General features: G+C 38.1%; 1 protein-coding gene across 1 annotated transcript in view; it reads right to left on the bottom strand.

Moving 5' to 3' along the window:
* Positions 1–23,167, bottom strand: part of TFEC (transcription factor EC) — a gene marked incomplete at both ends in the record, with an annotated part of 68,806 nt that overhangs the window by 17,598 nt on the left and 28,041 nt on the right. The window contains 2 exon segments of the mRNA XM_080363586.1: positions 12,691–12,786; positions 16,693–16,944. Of these exon segments, the coding sequence (XP_080219712.1) occupies positions 12,691–12,786; positions 16,693–16,944 (348 nt within the window).

Here is a 23,167-nt window from a genome sequence, read left to right as displayed (position 1 = left end):
CATCATCTTACAAAAATCCATCGCTATCTTACTAAAAGTACAAATCATTTGTAATGGCATATTTGTATGATATGTGTACGTTGATGATCTTACAATTATATAGCACTGTCAAACTTGATGAATCCCAAAGCACTTTAAAACTCCAGCTGATTATACTGCATCAAAAATATGTTCTTACTTTCAGTTTAGAGATGTGGAAACATTTTGGTATGAAAATTCATAAGTCCTAAGAAAATGCATATTTATCCTGCAGGTGTCATGAGCAATATTGGTTCACACCTGTGTTGTTCTAAGAAGTCTTACTAAGTCACATAATTTCTAACCTTTCCATTTATGATATATGTATTTATGTATGTGTGCCTGAGAATTTAGATGCAACTGACTCGTAAGAGGTGAGCACGCACAGTAAAAATAGCAGTATATAATTAGCCATTTTTCCTGCTTCTAAAATGCAGCCAGCTTTGGACAAAAGATTAACAACCTCTAACACAGCAAATGGTTAAGTGGGAATAACCAGTGACAATGTGGTACAGGAAGAGAATAATACCATATCTAATTAAAACTGCAAGGAGAATTAAAGAAAGCAGACTGTAATTAACGAAGTTAGCGTTTGGCAAGGACACTGGGGTTAACGTTCTTCCTTTTGTATAAAGTGTCATGGGATCTTCAATGCCTGTGTGCAAAGACTGGAACATGAGAATTTCCATTCACGGGGCTCAGTCCTGAAAGATGCTCAACTTTGAAGCTTAGACCAATTATAAAAGCAAACTTCAGCTGAAGAACCTGAGCGAGTGCCTGGCTTGAGCTCAGCAGCACCTCTCAAGAGCCTGTGACCTTGTGCCCACTGGCAGTGTCCAAGACGAGTCCATAAAGGCCTCATCCAGAGCACCTTGTTGTACTCAATAGTTGGGTCTGAACTGCTATGCAGGCAGGATTGTGTGGCAAATGTTAAGGGTTCATTGCCCACATGGATATCTAGCAATGGACAGCTGTGATCACAATTCACAGTCTCTAATACAAAGTCCTGGGTTTGGTTTGGTTTGGTTTGGTTTGGTTTGGTTTGGTTTGGTTTGGTTTGGTTTTGTTTTGTTTTGTTTTAAAGGAATACATTACTAAGCCAGGAAAAATATCACTTCATGAATGGAAATAATGTAGTTTTGCAAATCCCATAGCATGGCAGCTCTTGGTAAATATCATATTATTTAAAAGGAAGACTTTTAAATCAAATAGCATTTCCATATCTTCCATGAATGAAAGAGAAGGACTCTTAATATGATGATGGAATACAGGAATAAGGGTTGTCTGTGCCTGCTCTCCTACAGCCTAGACAGCTTTATGTCATTATAGTGTTCACTTACATGATCACATACTATTTAAGCATTTTTTCCATTTTGCTTGATCTTTGCGTGATCAGTTTGTGTCACAGAAGCATTCAAGTCTGTGTTCTTTTTACTTACAAAGATCTTTGTTTAACCTCTCTGTGTGATTATTATGAGTGACCATCACTCCCTTAAGCCTTTGCTTTGCTAAGTTGAACGGGTCATGCTTCTTTAGTCAGACTTCCCATGCTATGATTTGTCTTAACAGGTCTCTCTATACCATTCCTGCTTTGAATTAGTTTTTCAGAAGGATGGACACCTTTATTTGTATACTGCATTCTAAAAGTTTTCTACCCAGTGAATTCTGCAGTGGATATTCCTTGTGTCTCTTGGAAATCTCTCTCGAGATGAATCCTAAGATCAAATTTATCTCCTTTTTGCAGTCCCATTATTTTGATGGCTTATAGTCATCCTCTGAACAACTAATGTAACCAGATCTTTCTCTGTCATCTTCAGTTAATGAGCTCTCAGCTTACTGCAGACACTCCTGTTATTAGTATTTAAATGAATGACCTTGCACTCAGTACTATTACATTCCTTCCATTTATACTATTCTGTCATCACAGTCATATAATTCTTCCTCTATGATATCCTCATCCTCCTTTGTATTGGCAATACTTTCTACTTTTGCTACCTCAGTAAATTTCATCAGCATAAATGTATTTTTTGTACCAAGGTCAGTAATGAAAATATTAAATAAACTGAGGCTGAGGACTGATTCTTGGAGCACTTCATTAATATCTTCTCTTTTGACAAAACCTTTATCAACTCTTTAGCTTGTCCCTTAACCTAAAAAGACTCCTCTTCAGTTACTTTCTACATAATCTCTATTTCATTTTACTAATATGCATTCAGAAAAGGCTACAATCAACAAACCCTAGATATGCAGGACTAGCTAGAAAGACTAATTCCTGTAGCAAACAGCTTTCTGTATGTCCAAAAGGATGTCTGAAACCATGGAAGTGATGGAGGTTATGTGTATTTTTAAAGAACAGACACCTCACGTGTTCTAGATACCTAAAAAGGCTAAAGCCCAGGATAGGATGAGCTTTTCACCAGAGGTATCTGGACTGTCCTGATAGGACAAAACAATTCATCAGCTAGCCTGATTTCCCTTGAGGGACCTGGGAACAGACAGCAGGAGGGACTCTCCTGTCAGTGGAGTCTTATTTCCAGCTACCATTTCTCCCTGGGTCTTATTTCCTCACAGTCCCATTCACAAGCCCGAGTGTATGATCTGAATGGGCAAGGTGCCCACAGAAAATACAGGGGTCAGGACCAGTCCACCTCTACCAGAGGTCCTCATTCTACCCAGGTCAGAAGAGTCCATAAAAAAGAGGGAAATTTGGAAGCAAGTTGCAGGAATAGTCCTGCTAGCAGAAATTTTGTTTGTTACCCTCTTTTCCAGGATTAGTAACTGCAAACATGTAACTCACCAGGTGTGTCTATACACCTATATTTCCTGCAGTCGCAGAAGTATGGCATACATGTGTGCTGTGTGCGCCTACAGACTTGGCAAACTGAAGTGACAAGAAAGCATAACAGCGGCTGCTTGACTTGTCACAACAATAAACTAGGTAGCTACCTAACTTGAAAGGCTGAGTACTGCTTCTGCAAAAGAAAATTTCTTTTGATGCGTGGTAAAAATTAATACTTGCTCAGACTGCATCTAGAATAAAGTGCTCAATGTGAAATATTAGTACAATACTTTATTCTTTCCCTTCCTAAATATATCCCACTCAAATAATGTTCTCATGAACCTAATTGCTAGCATCACTTCAAAGAACAGCTTTGTAAAATGAGGCTACTTCTCTTTCTTAGCCCCCAAATTATGATAGCATCAATCCATTTCTATGTGATTCTTGTTTATTCATTTTAATTGAAAAAAAACAAAGTAGGGATTTTATGAAGTTTTTATACTATTATACCATATATGTATCCCAAACATAGAAATCTAAATTTGGAGCTGTGTCCACAGTTCATTTTACATATCAAGTGAAAGTTTGTTCAGTATTTGTGTTACTGGGGTACAAAACATAAAACACACATGCTTAATTCCTTGTCATTTCTTTCTTGTTTATTCATGACAAGTAAACACCACTTTTTTTTTCCAGTTTTTGAAGCCTTCAAATGAACTTCAGATTTGGCCGAATAGTGAGTTGATCAATGTATGTATAATAACCCAGTCATTTCAAATCTATTTTCTAAATAGTATTATAGTATCTATACCACCAGGTGTTTCCAAATTTTGCAAAGAGGAAAACTGGGGTAATTCTTGTATCTTCAATTTGTGTTTCAGTAAATTGTGACTTTTAATCTAATTTAAAGGAATTGTAGGTAGGTGTCAGTCAATACAAGTCCTGTACTCAGAAGACTTGAGTTCAACCTCTGGCTTTCTTTTGCAATTGCTATGTTGCTTCGATAAAGTTGAACAATATCAACTGTGCTATCCTTTTTCTTCATAAGGATGTGTTTACACTGTCAACTGTCATAAAAGTTGTAGCATACCAGTGTTAGAGTCTAGAACAAGAATATTGCATTCACAGCTAAGTGTTTTAGTTCCTTTTGTAATTACAACACAAAATACTTATATTTGAAAATAGAAGGTCTTTGTAGTAACGAATATCCAAATCACAGAATCACAGATGTTCCAGTTCCTCTTTTTATTATCTAAAGAGAACAGCAGAAAAGCAAATGCTTCCCTATTCAGACTTGTTTTCCTTTAAACAAACTGTATCTCTTTCCATATTTATCTTTAACATGGTTCATAACTACATGCTCCTCAACCAGGGATTTAATGTTCAGATATATCATATTACATATTATGTATTATGCATGAAAACTGGTTCATTTTTTAACTTCAAATAACGATCATCAAGCTGGTTCATTATTCATCAGAGAAAAATGAACTCTGTTCATATTCTCAGCTACAGTAAATTCTTACCCTGATCATACACACAGAAGTCCATTGTCTAGAGAAATGTCTGATCAAATATGACCAAGCAAAGGAATTTTCTGGAGAATCAGCCTTTTGCAGGAGAGTTCTGTTCTTTCAGTTATCATATCGAATTATACATTTTCAGCTGTTCTTGACTTTCCTGGTTACAAAACTAACATAAGAAACACACACCAAAAGTGAAGTGATGTTGTGATACTGTCATCATCCAACTTGCAACTGGAAATCAAACATCACAGGAGTACTGCCCTGCTAACCTCCAGGGTCTGAAACCCAAAGATGACAATTAAATGACAGCTCTGTTAGCTTGTTAACTAGTAAGAGCAACTAATGCACTAATTCCTGGTTCCATCTAATTTCTTCTATTTATCTGGCTACCATATATAAATTCCTACACCAAATTGTCCAAATTCTCCCTTTAAAAACAATGAACTAATGTCAGTATAAAAACACAAGAAATGTTGAGGGTGAAGGACAAATGATAAACAGATTTTTTTTGCAGGATTAGATTATGAGGCATTTTCTCTTAAATATAGATACTAACATCAGCCTTGGCTGATAGAGAAGGAGAAGCTAAGAAAAGCAATTGTATCTTTCAGGAGTTAATTCCTCAGAATGACTTTCTAGAAATCTTTGTGGTTTCCACAATTTAGCTTTATCTTGCAGTAAGAAGCTTGACTGCCTGCAGAACAGATCAAGCAGCCACTGCAGTTGCCTGTGAGTTCTTAAGTCTTTTATTCAACCTATGTAAATGCCATTGACAGAAAATCATAAAGTTTAGCTCCAGAACCAATCATAACCTATACATTACAGACGCCAAGGAGCTTAACATAGCCTTCTCTATTACCTGCCATCTACTAAGGACTTCAAGTCTTGCATTGCTCTATACAGATAACAACATGAGACATGCAGCAGTGGCTTTGGGATAATACAGAGCCTTCCTGGTGGCCTTAAACAGCAGGAATTTCTTGCAGATCCTGCTGCAGAGGAGCTTAAAATTAGTGAGAAGTGTATATTAGGAGAATTAGAAACTTGTTTTATCTGTCCTTTTCGCTTACTTCTGTGCAAATCTGAGACGAAGATCATGCTTGTGAGAGGAACTTACACACAAATAGCTATATATTTTAGAATAATACTTCCCTTTATGTCTATTTACCTTTCCAAAAGAGAAAAACAGAGTAAAAAAGGAAATTTTCCTTCATTCCACAGTTATGAAAAGATTTACTCCAGGCGTATGAAGCTTGCATCTTCTGGCTCCTTGCAGCCAGAAGGGTCTGCTCTCAAAATAGAGAAGATTTATCAGACATTGGGCTGTTAGAGTGTTAGAGCTGAGCTATTGGGGCATTTTTCACAGCTTTTGAGTGCTGCAGCTATGTAAAAGTGGACAACAGTTCTTCTCCTGACCCAAAGTATTGTACGCTCTATGCTGTGAAGACCTTTCCTAGAGTAAAAGGTAAATAGCAAATGCTCATACCCAATCCATTTGAAGTATTTAGAGCATGCAAGAGAGCTGTACACTACCCTTTTCAGCCTCAAACTGCTATATTGTGTAAAATAATGAAAACAAACCTTCATCTGGCACCTGTATGACATTCAAAACAGCAGTGGCAGTGAGAGCAGAGGACACCTCCAGCTACAGAAAACAGACCTGAGGAGTTCTCAGTTTGTGCATTTCGTTGTTAGTTCTCTGCAACTGAAATCCACAATTTCCTATCTAGCATCTTTATACTATTGAAGAAAAACAAAGAAAATATTTGCTCACCAGTTTTATTTTTGAGGAGTCTATTATTTCCTCAATAGCTACCGACTGTTCTTTCTCCTTCATTTTTCTCTTTCCTTAAACTTGGAAATGATAAGAAGGAGTGCTAGACAGAAGTTTTTATGCTTAAGTGAACTTTGATTCTTCCTTGGACTTTAAGACTAATCTAGTGTAGAATGTGATTGGCAAAGCATTTTCATTGGTGTTATGCAGCCTTTTCAAGTTACCCAACCTAAGCAAATGAGGTTGTTAATGTTTACTCTGGCCCTTTCTCTAAAATGGTTTTGAACTTTAGCAGATTTTATAAACTTTTAAAGGTTGCCAAATGACATTAGTATTCACTAAATAAAAAATACTCATGATTATGCAGCAGGGGGCTGCCTAGATCAGCAAAACTTTAACATATGCACCTCTAATGGAAACCTGGTTTTACTTCATGATTGAATAATTACAGCAATTATTGAATAAAATACTTTGGAGGATACCCACTTGATATTTTTTTTTTCTGTGTGTTTTCTGGGAATGGGACAGACAGCAGCTTTTGTAATCCATCCAGATGGTAACCATCAGTATTTGACAAATAATTAATACAAATAGAAATTATTAATGCCATGATGAGAAACTGTGACCTCAAAGACCTTTTAATAGCAGTGAGATTTCGCAGACAGACTGCACTGTGCTTTTATCAATAAATAGCGTCTCCATAAAATCAAATGCAGAGTTAAGAGATGTAATCAGAATTTTATACCAGCTGTAGTTAACAGAAGCACAAAAATTGAAGAAGGAAAACATCTCTCTTGTCCTGACCTAACCTCTAGTCCGTGCCTGTACAACTTTTTTTCAAATGCCAAAGTAGCTGACCAAGTACAAGTGAGCCACAGGGCAACTGAGGATTTTCTCCATAAAAAGTTTCCCTTCGAGAGTGACAGAAGTGGTGCAATCCCATTGGAATTCACTCCAAAGTGGGCTGGAAGCAGACTGAAGCTCCCAATCTTAGTGCAACAGTGTGCTATGAATCCATGAAATGAAGAGATGGGAGCAAAACAGTGAAGCCTCGCTGCATCCCTCAAGAGGTGACCTGCCACGAGGCAGCGTCTCTGCACAGCCCTCCCTGTCCTCCTGCCATTCCCCATGCCTGGCTGTCCCACCGACTCAGCACTGACATCCAACAGTGGGAAAATCCCTTGCCCTCCAGCATGCCCAGGAGCTTTTGCTTCCCCTCTTTGCTGGCGAATTTCCCCTCTTCCAGTCTTTCCTTCCAGTCAGTTACAGAAGCCTTGTCATTATTTCACTAGGGGCCCCCTCATCTTACAGGCAGCCACTCAAGTTCTTGGAGCGGGAGCAAAGCAGATGTGAAAGCTGAGAAGAATCTATCTACACCTTTCCTTGTTACAGTGCTTGGCAACACGGAGCTCCTCAGTGTGCAGAAGAAAACAGTGGTTGCCTTGAATTCAGGGTTGTATGGGGATGGCCCAGAAAATGAACAAACCATGACGGGTAATTCATTCATTCATTCTTTCTTTCTACACTTATTCAAAACCAGTAGTTCCATACAAGGCAAACTGGTGCTGTTCTGTTCCTACCTACACCACACAACCAGGAGATTGTTAGCAAAGGGACTTGTGGGATCTGCTGCCCCTTAGCTGTTGCTTCTAATCATAACAAATAATAATAGATTATTATCCAATACAATGTTTTAATGTCACATAATTATTCTTTGATTATCTAATGATTAAAACAAGTTTCAATTGAGCTGCAGTACCATTTCATTAAAATGACAAAAACAGCAATAATTTTTTTTTTTTTTTTTTTAATTCCCGACATATAAACACCACATATGTCAAGTCAGATTCAGAGGAGGATTGAAGGAATTTGGTTAGATTCACAGACACACAAAGTTTCCAGCAACAGATTCATTGTTTACGACAGCTCTAAATCTCTGCAGTGATGTGAACATCAAAGCACCAATGACACCATAACGATTTCAGCACACAGTTAGAGCTGGAGCTATTGGAAGAATTAATGCTTCTTCAAATCTTTAAGTATTTCTTTCCTTTAAAGGAATGAAGAATTTCAGAAAATATTTTGCAGATTTTTTTTTTAAATAGCTTGTTTTAACAGCTCTTTGTTCCAGTTTTGTCTAGGACTACCAAGGGTATTCTATTCCCTGAGAATAATTCTTCAGATCACACTTATGGTACCTTTATCCACACATAATAATAAAATATGTGCTTTCTATCGGTCAGACACCATTGCTTTCAGGAAACATTCCTGCTGGCAAGCTCACTCAGGGGAAAAATTAAAGAAAATATTATTAAATATTATTAATAAGTCAACATATAAATGTTTTTTCTTGGCTCTGTTTACTACTGGACATGGTCAAAAATCAATGAGAAGGTTTTCTGTTTTCCAGGTTTTCAATTAAAACTTCCATTTCTCCCAAGCAATCCAAAAGGAACTGCTCCATTTTGTGTAGCCATTCAATACCTACTGCTCCAGCAACATTCAGCCCACCCGATTCAACACATCACCAGTTAGGTCACTACAGGGGATTTTTTGAGGTCCAGTTTTCTGGTAGCGCTCTGCCCCAAGCACTGCTCTGCACCACTCCTTAGCTCTCACCACCAACCACCTAATTGCTACAGAGCCTCTCTCCCCAGGCTTCTTTGAGAATATATCTGAAAACTCTTGTTTTCTTCTGCACCAGAACAAGATACAACTTAGAAGTTGGAAGCGTTGATGAAATTAAATTATTTTCCAGCCTGGCCCGGCAAGCATGGTGCAAGAGAAGCCAGTACCCTTGCAGAATATTAATATCCTCTCATTTTATTCTCACTCCAAGCCATTCAAACTCCTAATACTTTTGATGTAAGTTTTAGTGGACTGCATGTCAAGTAGAAGACATTATCCCAGTAGCTGTACAGTAATTATCTAGGCTACAACCGTTATTTCTGAATGGAAGTACTGGTAAAATGACAGACATTTTCATAGCAATCACTGTTGTGCTTGCTAAATTACTGGCCTTTCTGCTGAGTCCTAGGGCTGTATACATGGATTAACGAAACAAAACAACATTTAGTAACAAGTAGAGCTTCACCAGGTCACACACTGTCAAATCTAACCTTGAAAAGCAAAGAGATGCTATTTTTTAACTCTGTTGTTTTCTGGTTCTCTTCACTGTAATTAATGCTCTCCACATGTCCCTTGATACAACATGTTTCTTAAACTTCTTTTTTTTAAGCGTTAAAAGGAATGCAGACCATGGCTTTTTAGAACTTGCTCCGAGCTTTTAAAGATGGTATCATATATGTTTTACATTAACAAACCTCCATATCTACATTTCCTATGTTTTGAACATTTGGAAGGTAATAAGTTTTAAATTCACTATGGAATGTTTAATAGACTGTGAGGATTTTGAATATGAATGAAAGTCTGATAAAACTGGAAAAAGTTTAGTTTTCAAATGTCTTTCACCAAATCTGACATTATTTATCTTATATATTCTTTGTTGCATTTTTTTAATGATTCCTATAAGGTCAGGAAGAAACCTGTGGTTCCTAGTATAACACTGAGAGAAGATCTGGATTTCTTACAATATAGATAAATATGATGCTGTCTATTAGTGAAGAGTTTAATAAGATTAAATTATTATTTCATGAAAAATAACTTTAAATTAGTGTCATCTTCAGATTTTCTTTATTAAATCCTACCTTCTCCATGACAAACAAACCACTTTTATCAAGTGATAGTTCATAAGAATAGTTATTATTTTATTTCAGTTATGTTTTCTGGAGACAGATACAACTGAGTTTAGAAATGCTTTCAGAAGAATCAATAACTTGCATATAGGGAAGACCTAGTCTTATATTTTAAGTCAACTTCTGAAAAATATCTATGAAAGGCAGGTTTCTACCATTAGAGTGCTGTTAAGAGCAATAGAAACACAGCCAGACAATTCCCTACTTTGAGCAATTAAGTTGCTACCTGAAAGCAGAGAGTTTTATAAAATTATGAATTTGAGGACAAACACAATAAAAGCCAGACAATCCACTCATCAGAAGCTGAAATAATTTTAATGAGAGATAGAGGGTTGTTCTCATTTTCACTTCTCTGATTCTACTAATATATGTCTGTAATTCATTAATTCAGGGTCAGACAATGAGCCTCTAAGCAATTATTCACATGAGTGGTCTCATAGAATTCAATGTCCTCATTTAATGTGCCATTAAAACGGTGCATGGGTGCATCTAACTAAAGCAAACATTAATTTAATGCAACACACAACAGGTAGTGCTGCAAAGTCTCTAATTTCAGCCATTATCTATTGAGTAAAATGAGAAAATAAAATGGCTTCATGATTTTGGCTTGTTCAAGAAGAGATTTTGCAGAAAAAAATGCCGAACCTTATACCATTTCAGAAAAACAGGAGACTGAGATTTTTTAAGAATTTTAGAGAGACTACTTTGCATGCTTTGGACAAATTCAAGACAATACCAAGATGGGAAAAAACTAAGATGCAATCCTAAAAATACGTAAGCATTACATTGGAGAAGTGTAAGGAGGAAGTAAACACCAAATCTGAATTGCATGGGCAATTCAGCCTTAGTTGTGATCTTAGTTTGTGCTGAGGACAGCCACCATAGCCAAGTACCTTGTGGAGTAGTGCATAAGAAGTAATATGAATCTCTTTTTAAGTTTAGCAAAAGTCCCATTCCTCTTCTCATGGGAATGACATGTTCTGTCATTCCTGATCACATCTCCTAGTCCAACTCTGTTATAAAATATACGCTTTTGACTCAGATAAACAAAAAGTCATTAAGTTTACTGTGATGATGAAAAGCTGGATTAGATCCAGAATATATTTTCTACCCGGCTCTCTATCTTTCTCTGTTGCACAGCTTATGACCAAAATTTTGCAGACAGATTTAGCAGGTTGCCAAAAGAAAATGAGTCACAAGCTAAACACCTGAAACCACCTCCATCTGCCCATTTCTTTGCCAAAAGAGTAGACAGAAGAGGCAAAGTTGGTGTTTGATTGCTTCCGCACTGGCACAGTTCACACAACTTGTTGAAAGTAGGCTTCATTTTGCCATAGTACTGCAGAGAGATTTGGAAATACACACTATTCTCTGGCTTACCTAGCAACCTGGTGATTTATCCAGCACAAACAAAACCCTAATTACCATTATGTATGTGGCCCACAGGTATTGCAGGAGCCTCATATCTTTGCGAGTAAAATACCAGCTAGGCCTAAAAGTCATTGCATATTTCCTTGCTTGTCAGGAATAGGGTATTCAATACATTTTAGAAAAATATGTCCTTCATGGCTGTAGATAAAGGCTAATGAGTCTGGAATTAGCATAGATTAACATCATTCAGTTTTAAAAGGTGTTGAGGGAGTGTGAGTCTAAGCCCAAACCCAGAATTCATGCTTCTCATCACCATCCCACGGTACCACACTTGAAAGGATCCTCCCCTGCTTCGTGTTAATTTGAGCCAAAATATTAATTCATTCCCCAGGGACCATTTATTTGCTATGTTCTGTGCTGAGATATGTATAAATCAGACTGACTTGTATTAGCTCTGTAGCTGGCATGGAAATTCCAGGTGTTCACGAAACTATTCATTGTGATTAGTACTGGAGTATGCAGTGAGCAACACAGAGGCATAGAGATCTCCTAATGTGTTTTTGTAGTCAGTGATGCTCTGTAGTCAGAAAAAGATGTTCCTCCAGTGGGTTATTAAGAGCAAGCACCTGACTCTATATTCTGAAATGAACTTTGTAGGCTGTCAAAGCCTGTGGAAAACCTGCCTTCACGAGGATGAAGTTTGCTTCTATCAGTACCCATTTTGGGGCCCTGAGGACAAAATATGCGGAAAAGGGTTCCCAAGATATGTCAGGGTTGAGAGGACAAAGAACATTCCATCTGTATAGTGTGTTGCATTACAGTTATTTGATAGGTGTTATTTTCACAAATAACAATGGTCTATGAGTTAGTGTGTCCAGAAGAGGTCCATCCTTCCTCTTCAAATATGTAACATATATGGAAATGTAAGTAGCCTTCATTAATCCTCTGTCATTTCCTTACAAAAAGACATTACAAAATTATAATGGTTTGTTACAATTATTCCTATAAAGCATTTCACTTTACTTGAAAAGTGATGTTTCTTATATTTGTCCTTGAAATTATTCAACTAAGTGAAATTTGCCTTTACAAATATTAAGAAACGAAGCCCACCCTTCCTTCAGCATGAGACCCAGGAGAAGCTACTGCACTGGAGAAACTACTACATGAAGAAGATGTAACTTTTTTAGATGAGGTGAAAGGAAAGGATCTTTAAGCAAAACTTCAAAAGGCCTTCTATGATCTACAGACTCCTCATATTCAAATGCTATTCAGACCACTTTAAACAGTTGTATCGTGCCACATTGGAACAACTTCCTGTAACATTTCTTAATAAAAAGACAAGCAGCAGAAGAGAAAGAATAATCCACTGACAGTACTGCTTCAGCCTCTGGAGTGTGATGTGTCCTTGAATCACTCAATGAAATTCTTTATTATAAGCAGCAAGATGAAATTCTACAAAATACTTACAGTTCTTTGCATTAGTAGAGGTGTTTCAGAACAACCTATCCCTTCATCATTAAAACTTGATTCCATATTAATTATGTCTTCAATCACCTCTTCCATCTAATAAAACAGTATTTTAAGATCAATCATTATAAATAATAATGCAAACAATGTTATTCTGAAAATGCAGGGGAAATAATCTTATTTATTATATTACTAACTGAATTTCAGAAGTTTATATCTTAAAATTCAAATAATTCAAGCATTTTTAAACAATATTCACATTTCTTGTGAAAACAGTTCTTGTGGTTTAGCAAGTTACTTCTTTCCTCCCAAACACCAACCCATTCCCCTTTTCTAACCCCTTATTGCAACACCAGGAACAGATGACAGGAGTGCATTGCTAAGTTGTAACTGTGATCTGTCACCTTCTTCAAATGTGTAATATCCACAGCGTGTTGTTGCATTTGTGCAGGAAGGCTGAAGGGAACCTGTGGTTCTGCCAAGAGCATGAGTCACTCAAGATTTGGGGTTACACACTACTCTCAAGATTCCACAGGCAGAGGTTCACGTTTTGTTTGGCAGTACACTGGATACTTCTCCAGCCAGCCTTCTGGTTCCACTTTTGTCCTTGTCTGAATCAAGAACTGCTGAAGCAGGTGTAATAGCTAATTAATTATTTGGGGTGAAACAGTAAATACAGCAGATATGTAGACATATATAATTTGGACAAGGTACAGCATTAGTTTTCAATAATAATAGTGGTTTTGATGCCTTCACAAAATAATATTAGAAAAGATCTCATGATGAACCCGTCACTTTTAACTACTGTCTGTAGCAGCAGTTGACTCATGCTCTAAGACTTTTCAAACAGTTCATGAAAGCTGTCAAAACTGTAGCTGAAGGAAATACAGGGTAGCTTATGCAATGAAAGGAGATACCACACAGGCCAGGGACCCTTCAATACAGACTTTTAGGCCATGAGACCCAGCACAGCTCACACATGGACTCCTTCCTCTCTCCAAAAGCCAGATATGTGCCATCTGAGGAGTTGTGCCCAGACTTATTTAGGAAAGTGCTTTCTGAGCTAAAAGGATGCCAGGAAATGCCAGCAATTAGACAGCGTGGATAACTGTAGTTCAGTTCACCAACCTGTATGCTGGCTCTTTATTATTTATGAATATACCTACAGCTTACACTGAACCACAGGGCAGATCTGCAACCAGGAAATTACACTGTGCCAGTCACCTCTCTGAGGCTCTGGGATGGGGTTATTTAAATTATTGGAGTGATACCTACAAGGACTTTGGCCTGTGCCAACTGTCACTCCCCCAGTGATCACCAAGCACAGCTCAGGAGAGTGGTTTACAAGCAGCCGTCTTGCTCTCCAGGACAGAGAGTACTACAAGGGTGGGCACCAGTTGTTCCTGGCCAGATACCCAAAATTGTTAAGAAGAGTTCCAGCGTGCTGCACTTGCCAGCACAGGGGTGACCAGAGACCTCCACAAAGGCCATCTAAAACAATGTTTGCAGAATAGAGCCCTGTACCCCTGAGACCTCAGATGAAGCCAGGTCAATGGAGGAGCTTGCTTTAGTTGATGAGGACTGGGTTAAGGAGCAATTAAATAGACTGGACATCCATAAATCCATGGGTCCAGATGGGATGCATCCGCGAGTGCTGAGGGAGCTGGCTGAGGTCATTGCTGGACCGCTCTCCATCGTCTTTGCCAAGTCTTGGGAAACGGGAGAGGTGCCCGAGGATTGGAGGAAAGCAAATGTCACTCCAATCTTCAAAAAGGGCAAGAAGGAGGACCCGGGTAACTATAGACCAGTCAGCCTCACCTCTGTCCCTGGGAAAGTAATGGAACAACTTATCCTTGGTGCTATCTCAAGGCATATCAAGGATAAGAAGGTTATTAGGGGCAGTCAGCATGGCTTTACCAAGGGTAGGTCATGCTTGACCAACCTCATAGCCTTTTATGAGAGTGTTACAAGGTGGATGGATGATGGCAGAGCCGTGGATGTGGTCTACCTTGACTTCAGTAAAGCCTTTGACACAGTCTCCCACAGCATCCTAGTTGCTAAGTTGCGGAGGTGTGGTCTAGACAATAGAGTAGTGAGGTGGGTTACAAACTGGCTTAAGGAGAGAAGCCAGAGAGTGGTAGTCAATGGTGCGGAGTCTAGTTGGAGACCAGTATCTAGTGGAGTACCTCAGGGGTCAGTACTGGGGCCAGTATTATTCAATATATTCATTAACGACTTAAACGAGGGAATAGAGTGTACTATCAGCAAGTTTGCTGATGACACTAAGCTGGGAGGAGTGGCTGACACGTCAGAAGGCTGTGCTGCCATCCAGCGAGACCTAGACAGGCTGGAGAGTTGGGCGGGGAATAACCTAATGAAATTTAACAAGGAAAAGTGTAGAGTCCTGCATCTGGGCAGGAACAACCCCAGGTTCCAGTATCGGTTGGGAAATTACATATTAGAGAGCAGTGTAGGGGAAAGGGACCTGGGGATCCTGGTGGACAACAGGATGACCATGAGCCAGCACTGTGCCCTTGTGGCCAGGAAGGCCAATGGCATCCTGGGATGTATTAGAAGGGGAGTGGTTAGTAGATCAAGAGAGGTCCTCCTTCCCCTCTACTCTGCCCTGGTGAGACCCCATCTGGAATATTGTGTCCAGTTCTGGGCCCCTCAGTTCAAGAAGGACAGGGAACTGCTGGAGAGGGTCCAGCGTAGGGCAACCAAGATGATTAAGGAAGTGGAGCACCTCCCTTATGAGGAAAGGCTGAGGGAGCTGGGTCTCTTTAGTTTGGAGAAGAGGAGACTGAGGGGTGACCTTATTAATGTTTATAAATATATAAAGGGTGAGTGCCATGAGGATGGAGCCAGGCTCTTCTCGTTGGCAAACAATGATAGGACAAGGGGCAATGGGATCAAGCTGGAACACAAGAGGTTCCACTTAAATTTGAGAAAAAACTTCTTCTCAGTAAGGGTGACAGAGCACTGGAACAGGCTGCCCAGGGGGGTTGTGGAGTCTCCTTCTCTGGAGACATTCAAGACCCACCTGGACATGTTCCTGTGCAACCTCACCTAGGCGTTCCTGCTCTGGCAGGGGGATTGGACTAGATGATCTTTTGAGGTCCCTTCCAATCCCAAACGTACTGTGATACTGTGATACTGTGATAGAGGTTCCAGTACGCCATGAAACTAACAGAAAAGGTCTGTTGTCAATACAGAAGGAACGAAGGGGCCCCAGATAAGCTCTCCAGGAAGGGTCATGTTATTTTTTTCACTTCCTTCGTGCTTAGCTGCATAACATTCAAATGCTCAGATGAGTCACAGTGTGTTTGTAAGATCCCTCTGTTCTGTTAAAGCCCAAGATATGATACAGCATTATCATTTCCCATTTCTGTAGGAACTCCCCTTTTACCCAGTAAGCAGTGTCTCTCTATTGAAGGCCATAATGATCTACATCTCACACTGGGTGAGAATCTGACACTGTGTAATAGCTGTACCTCTATTAAAATAGATGGTGGCACTAAAGTTAGCATATCTGTGCCAATTTACCCAAGATAACCTATATATAAATATATCAGCTAACTAAAAATGAATGAGCAATTCTTTCAGTTACATTTTAAGGTAATCAGTATTTAACTTTGTTATGCAGCTAGAATAATACTTTCAGACAGAAATAACTTGTCTGAAAAAAAGAAAGTTTTGCATTGCAAAGTACATAGTCAAAAAATGTACAACTGTCTATGACACTTGGATAAAAAGATGCAACAGTACCTTTTAACTGACAGAAACTTAGAAGGCTGATCATACAACAAGCTATTCAGAGGCATTCAAGACAATCACCCATGTAATCCAAAAGGATTAAGGGAGTGAGTGCTGCAACTGAAGTCCCCATGAAAATAAAGAAAGTCATTTCTTGCCCGCTACCAATACCATGTGGGTCATGCAACATCTTCGTAGAAGTAAACAATGCCCATTTCCCCATTTCATTCACGAGCCAGACCCTACCGCATTTTCGTGTTCTCCTCCAAGGGCCAGCAGCTTGGTAACAGGGCTTTCTGGTGTGCCAATATCGCTGACAGGAGGCATGTGTCCGTTTCTTAAAATGGAGGTCACTCCTGTGGGCTGGATGGTGTGGGAGTGAGTGAGGGACAGTGTCTGGCCTGACACCTTGGTATCAAGGGTCAAGTACTGCTTCACCTGGTGCCTCTGGCTTTGCTGTAGGTGGTATCTAGACTGATTTTCCAAGTGTGTTTGTACCTGGGAAGGAATGGAAATAGTTGTTGAAGTTTCGAGTTATTGGTACCAATATTTGCCCATAGGTTCACTTAAATTCAAAACAATAGATTCCAGCTTTAATACCACTTGGATAGAATTATTATTAACCTTAAACCTTTTCTTTTCAGTTTTGTGCCCTTATACATTTCTTATTTGTGTATTAATTTCCACTAACACAGCTGAATAAACCTTCTGAATAATTATCAAAGAAAAATAGAATTACAAAAAATAAACATGATCCTGAGAAAAGACCAGAAGCATGCTACACATTTTTCTCATTTAAGAATGATCTGTGTTGAATTCACTGATCATTACAATCAAATCTGCAAGCATATGTGTAGTCTAAAATTCATATCACAGTGTATTTACTCTTTTGTACCTCAAGGAGTAAATAAATGTATAAAGAAAAACATAATTCAATCAACTTCAAGTAATATCAATAGCAGCAGACTTTCACTCATACTAAATCCACATTTGGCTCACCTTGTAATAAGTGCAGTCAGTTAAATGAGACATTGCTGTACTTTTGGGGGAAAAAAAGAGTCCAAGGTATATTCCTGGATGATTGTTCACTACCCTCAGACCGCACAGCCTTCTTTAAGTGCCTCTTGGGGACAGATCACTTTTGGAGTTGGTAGGACTTTATAAACTGAATGGTCATGCCAAAATGGCTAATTGAATAAGACTTTGGGCCATCCCTTGTTTACAGAGATTTACAGTTGCTACTTCAAACAGCTCCCATTTCAGATCAAGGTCACATTCCTGCAATTTAACTACCAGAGGAATACAGCATACACAAACCTTACTGTCATTTCAGCCCTGTGGCTTTCTTCTCTTCCTATGGCATGACTGGTCACAAATTTCTTGTAATGAATTTTTCTCAAGTGGCCTCTGTGTAAGCAGGATTAGTATTTGTTAAATAATAACAATACTCGCTTCACAGCCATTTTTTTTTCAAAAAAAAACCCCAGTCATTTAAACTTCCTTTTAATTCCTCTAACATACATAAGCAGATATAAATATCTCATAAAAGGGGTTTGTATTTAAATTAACTATATTTTTGTACAATATTGCAATACCTACATTATTTTTAATCATGCTATGGTGTCTGGAACTATTTTAATTATGTTTCGTTAAACTAATTTTCTAGTCGTATGAAAAACATTAAGCCATGCATTAATTAATATGATTTTAATTATTTTGATATAAGCCTTAAAGTTATTAAATAATATTCTATTAAAATATTGAAATAATATCTTACATATATTATTTAAATTTTCCTCTGTTTTATGTTAAGAAGGTATACAACCCATGTAAGGTTTTAAAAAATACACGTGTATTTGGGAATTACTTAAATCACAAAATTGCTTGTCTTAACTGAGACCTTTGTGTTATTTTTAGAAAGTGTGTAACCTACTGTCAATTTAAGCTCTGGTTTACCATGTATAATGACACATGTAAAGCCATCACAAATCATTCAAATTCTTATGCATATATTCAGTCTTTCAGCTTCAACAAGACTCAAACTCATATTGAAAGTTAGACACCCAAGCAGTTTCTTAAATTAGAATCCAAACATGAAATCTACTGCATCTACAGAAGGATTGGCCTTGGGCAAAATGCAATGTACTGAAGGAAATTAAACACATCCCACTGTATAGTCAGAGCAGAGATTTTCTCTGCACCCTTGTTTCCTGCTGCTGTTTCTGAAGCACCCACAGGCACGTGGTGCTTGTGCTGGGCTCTGGGGTCACTGAATGAATCCACACAAAGTGATCACTACCCAGACCCTCACACTACCTAAACTGATAAAGATCTCTTTCCAGCAGTGCAGAGCACTGCAATCAACAGCTTTGAAAGCACAGTTTCTTCACATGGCATAAATGTGATTGAGATCAATGCACAGGCCAGAAATGCATCTACTGCATTTCACCCCAACTACTTTTTTCTCTTAAACGAAACTGGTGAACACTCCGTAATGAAAAATGAATTGTTATCTTAAAAATTCTACAGACCTACCTAGGCATAAAATCCAGAATATCAAATATGTTCAAATCAAATGGGAAACATGAGAAATTTTCAGTGCCCAAAGTCTATACTACATTGCTTTAAAATTTGTTTTTAATAAGGAACTTTAATCAGGAAATGGGTTTTGCCACAAGATGATTGCTGAAAAGTCAATGGCTAGCTTTTTGCTCTCTCTCAGCTTCAGACTGTCAGTTGCAGACCAAAACCTCTGTGCAGCCCAATTTCCTAGTGAACTCCCACAGGGCCACCCCACTGGGCAGGGCAAGGATCTGTGAAAGACAATCAGCTAACTCCTGACTAAGCGAAACTTTATCAGGAGTGCTTATTTTGTGTGATATTCATGGAGTGTTTATATCCTGTCAGTACTGTCTGGGACATCTACAAACAGGAAAAGAATTTAAAGCTGTGCTGATGGGATCTGTTGCTATGGTTTTGCAAACCTCTCCTTCCCCTTTACTGTGCCACTTGCTGTCAATATGAAGTAGAATCATTGAGTTTAAAAAGTGATCTATGCCCTGATTTTCAGAAAGTACATAAAGTTGCAATAACTGATCATCTTTACATATCTAAATAAGTCTTAGAAGTTAATATTAATAATAAGAAGTAAAATATCTTCGAAAGTCAAAGCACTATGCAAAGACAAACCAGAACTGGAATCTTAATTTTATAATCATACTGCTAATGTATAATAAAAGGGGGGGGGGGGGGGAAGCCATGCTATGCTGAAGGAGTATTAAGACTGTAACTCAAGCTCTCGGAAATTAGAAAAAACTGTTAAAAATGCTCATGCAATATGCGTGAAATAGAAGCAGAAACTCAAAACCTAATAATTTTATGACACTAGATAGTCCAGTGTCAAATACCAAATAAGATTGGTTTATTTTCCACTGGGATGCTGGATGAGTTCTATTATCTTATATCAGTAGTATTAAGCTAAGTTTCAGTTTAGGTTTTCTGAAAATTTGAGATGAAATAAAGTCTTTTAAATAACTATCACCATAATTACAAACATTATACATGTTGATCTTCTTTTTAATGGTGTAAAAAGAGTGGCTAAGCCCTGTCACATTGCCCAGAATGGTCATGGAATCTCCATCCTTGCAGGTTTTCAAAACTTGAGTGGACAAGGCCCTGAGCACCTGAGGAAGCAAAATGAATCTGGAAATAGCCAGGGATATTTGAATTGGTAGTCTAAATAATGAAACATATTGAGCCTGGGGGAAAAAAAATGGTATCAGGTTAGATGTTCGGTGAAATAAATGCAAAGAGAAAAATAATTGAAAGATCACTCCCATACATAAGTAATGTCACAAGTGAAACAGCCCAGATGGACAAGCACTTAGCTGCTTAAAGACTTTGTCTTAGATTCACCAGATAAGGTCCTTCCACAAAACAAACAAACAAACAAACACAAACAAACAAACAAACAACAAAACAAAAAATTCTCAAGTTGAAGCATCCTTATTTTGCCCACTAATCTCAGTATGGTACCGTCCAGCAGTGCTGGGAGATTAATTTTCTAATTCCTCATTTTCTGAGGAGTTTCCATAATGTGTGAGAACATTTTGTCAGAGAGTACGTGAAATTTTAAGGTGAGGGTCTCAGAATCTCTCCAGTCTAGGAGTGAGTCACGCCATATAAAAAATCATTAAAGCTGCTTTAGACCAGGGACCTGCAATGTTGTAGTTGACACAGTCTTTACTGCCACAACAGTCAGAATATAAGGTTACTTTCTTTTTTTTTTCCTCTCTCTGGGTCAATGCATGTTTAATCATTTGTTTAAAGCAGAATAGTTTTACAGGAAGACCCTGCAATGGTTTTCAGGGCAGAGCATCCGAGAAGGTGGCAGATTCATGCAACTGGATTCTTGTCTCTGGCACAAATTAAGTAGTGTGATTTGATAAAGTGCATCTTCTACATCTCAGCAGAACACCTATTAAATGTCTCTCTGCCTCCTGTTTTTTTGTGAAATGGATGACAAATGCATGACTTGCTCATTGGCATGCAAAATTTTCAGGAATCCCTAACAAAAATGGGTACCCAGTGACCACTTGATTATCCAGACCCTGACACAGACAAGCCTCAGACACAGCCCAGGGTGACCTGACCCTTCTGGCCAAGTGCTCCTGAAGTTACATAGGTTCTTAAGACTATTGGGTATGCAAGATGTAACAAGGTGAAAAATTTGTGTAGATGAAGTGATGATTATCTTCCCACACATTCTCTTGCAGCTGCTGTGATAGTTATTTCTCATTATTTGAGGAGTGGAGGACAGCATAAAGTTCAACAGTAAATAAATTATCTGCTTCCTCTGAGGCACTGCTTTTGTCAGTTATCTGGCTTCCCTAATCATCATGAAATTAAAATCTGTTCAGAACCAGAAACATCATGCAGGGAACCAGAAGCATCCAGTCCAAACTCAAATATTGTAATTTCGTCAGAACAAAGCTAGAACAGAAACGAACATTCCGAGATGGAATTTGTAATCCAGAAATGATCCCAGTATGCATGTAACTGACAGTACCTATTTCTGTTTTATGTCTCAGAGACAAGCCGTTTCTGAGAACAAGAATGTAACAGCCTTTCAAAATTACAGATGCATATTTAAACTTCTTCAATTGCTCTTTCTAAGTTGAGCACACATCACCATTTTGTAAAACTGTGGTAAACTTGTGTAACATCTTTTCCCACATTCACACTAATTTTACTTTCATTTCTAATACATTGCTCAATAGCATAACTATGCCTTCAGTAGTTTACTTATATAAATATTTTCCTTCCACATTTGCTGATGAGATTTTTTTTTTTCATTAGTAAAAGAATACCTAGCATGTCAAAAGTAAGAAAGGTGGGGAGGGGGACCTTTAGAGGACTTACAGCAGGTGTGAACAATCTCAATGTCATGCCAGCAAGTAGCTGTGCTACGTCTTGTATTGGTATTCTACTAAGGGCAAGCAGGTGACACCTATACTCCCAGGCTGCTTAGTCCAACATCAGTCCTGGGAGAAATAATAGGAAAACTGAAAGGACATTCAATTAATAAATTATTAAAAGATAGGAATATAATTAATGCTAGTCAACACAGTTCTGAGCAAAATAAGCCTTGTCAAACAAATCTACTTCTGTTCTTTGATGAGATTTCGAGTTAGGTTGCCAAAGGTAACGACGTAGGTATAATACATGTCAACTTTTGTGTGCCTTTTGACTTAGTATCATTCAATATTCTAATTAAAAATACAGCACTACACAATATCAATAAAGGATGTTTTAACTGGATTAAGAATTGGCTAACGAACATGCATAAGAAAGTAATCACCAAAGTCTCAGCATCAGAAAGAGGGACTCTTCAGTCTTGCACTACACAACAGTTCCACCAGTGATTTGGGACTAATGAAAAATAAAACCAACCAAGAATAATAAATAATTTTTATAGTGAGCACATTGAAAGAAAGTGTGTTCCCAAGCAGATATTCATATCTGAATATGCTGGAGGAAGAAATACAGGATGCCACAATTGAGAAAACTGAATGGAAAAAACACTGGAAGCAATGAGTCTGTAAAGAATTTGGGGTCATAATAAACCCAGCAGGAGTGTCCAGGTGATACTATAGCAAGACAAGGAAAATGGCATAAATGAAGTAGCGAATAGGAGCCTGGCTTTATTCTGCTTTTATTTATGGCACAGGAGATATCAATAATGGAACGGTAAAAATGTTTCTACCCTTAAGGTTTTTAAAACACTGTTTGAAAATTAAAAAGATGCAGAAAAGAGCTATAGAAGTAACTGATGACAGAGAAAAGTGTGTTTCAATTAAAGTTTAAAGAAACTTGGCTATGTTCTTGTTGTCAAATTGAAATTTGTGGAAGATGCTGGTGTGACAGGATCTTTGAGCCAGCACAGAAAGCATGGCAAGAGCCACTGGCCACAGGCTGATGTTAGGCAAGCTCATATCAGAAATTATGTGAATAAACAGTGAAATACTCAAAAGCAAATTATCTAACTGTTGTTTTCTTCAAACTAAGGGTTGATGACTTTCTGGAAGATATGCATTAGCCAAAGCCAAGATATACTTCTATCAAACAAAGCCTAGACTCACAGATGAATACTAGGATAATAACTGAATGGAATACAAAAGCTTGTGATTTTAGAGGAATTACAATGAGTGGTCTAATAGCC

The sequence above is a fragment of the Nesoenas mayeri genome (assembly GCF_963082525.1).
Source record: "Nesoenas mayeri genome assembly, chromosome: 1".
Lineage (NCBI taxonomy): Eukaryota > Metazoa > Chordata > Aves > Columbiformes > Columbidae > Nesoenas > Nesoenas mayeri.
Note: the sequence above shows the minus strand (reverse complement) of the source record. Positions and strands in the feature narration are given on the sequence as shown.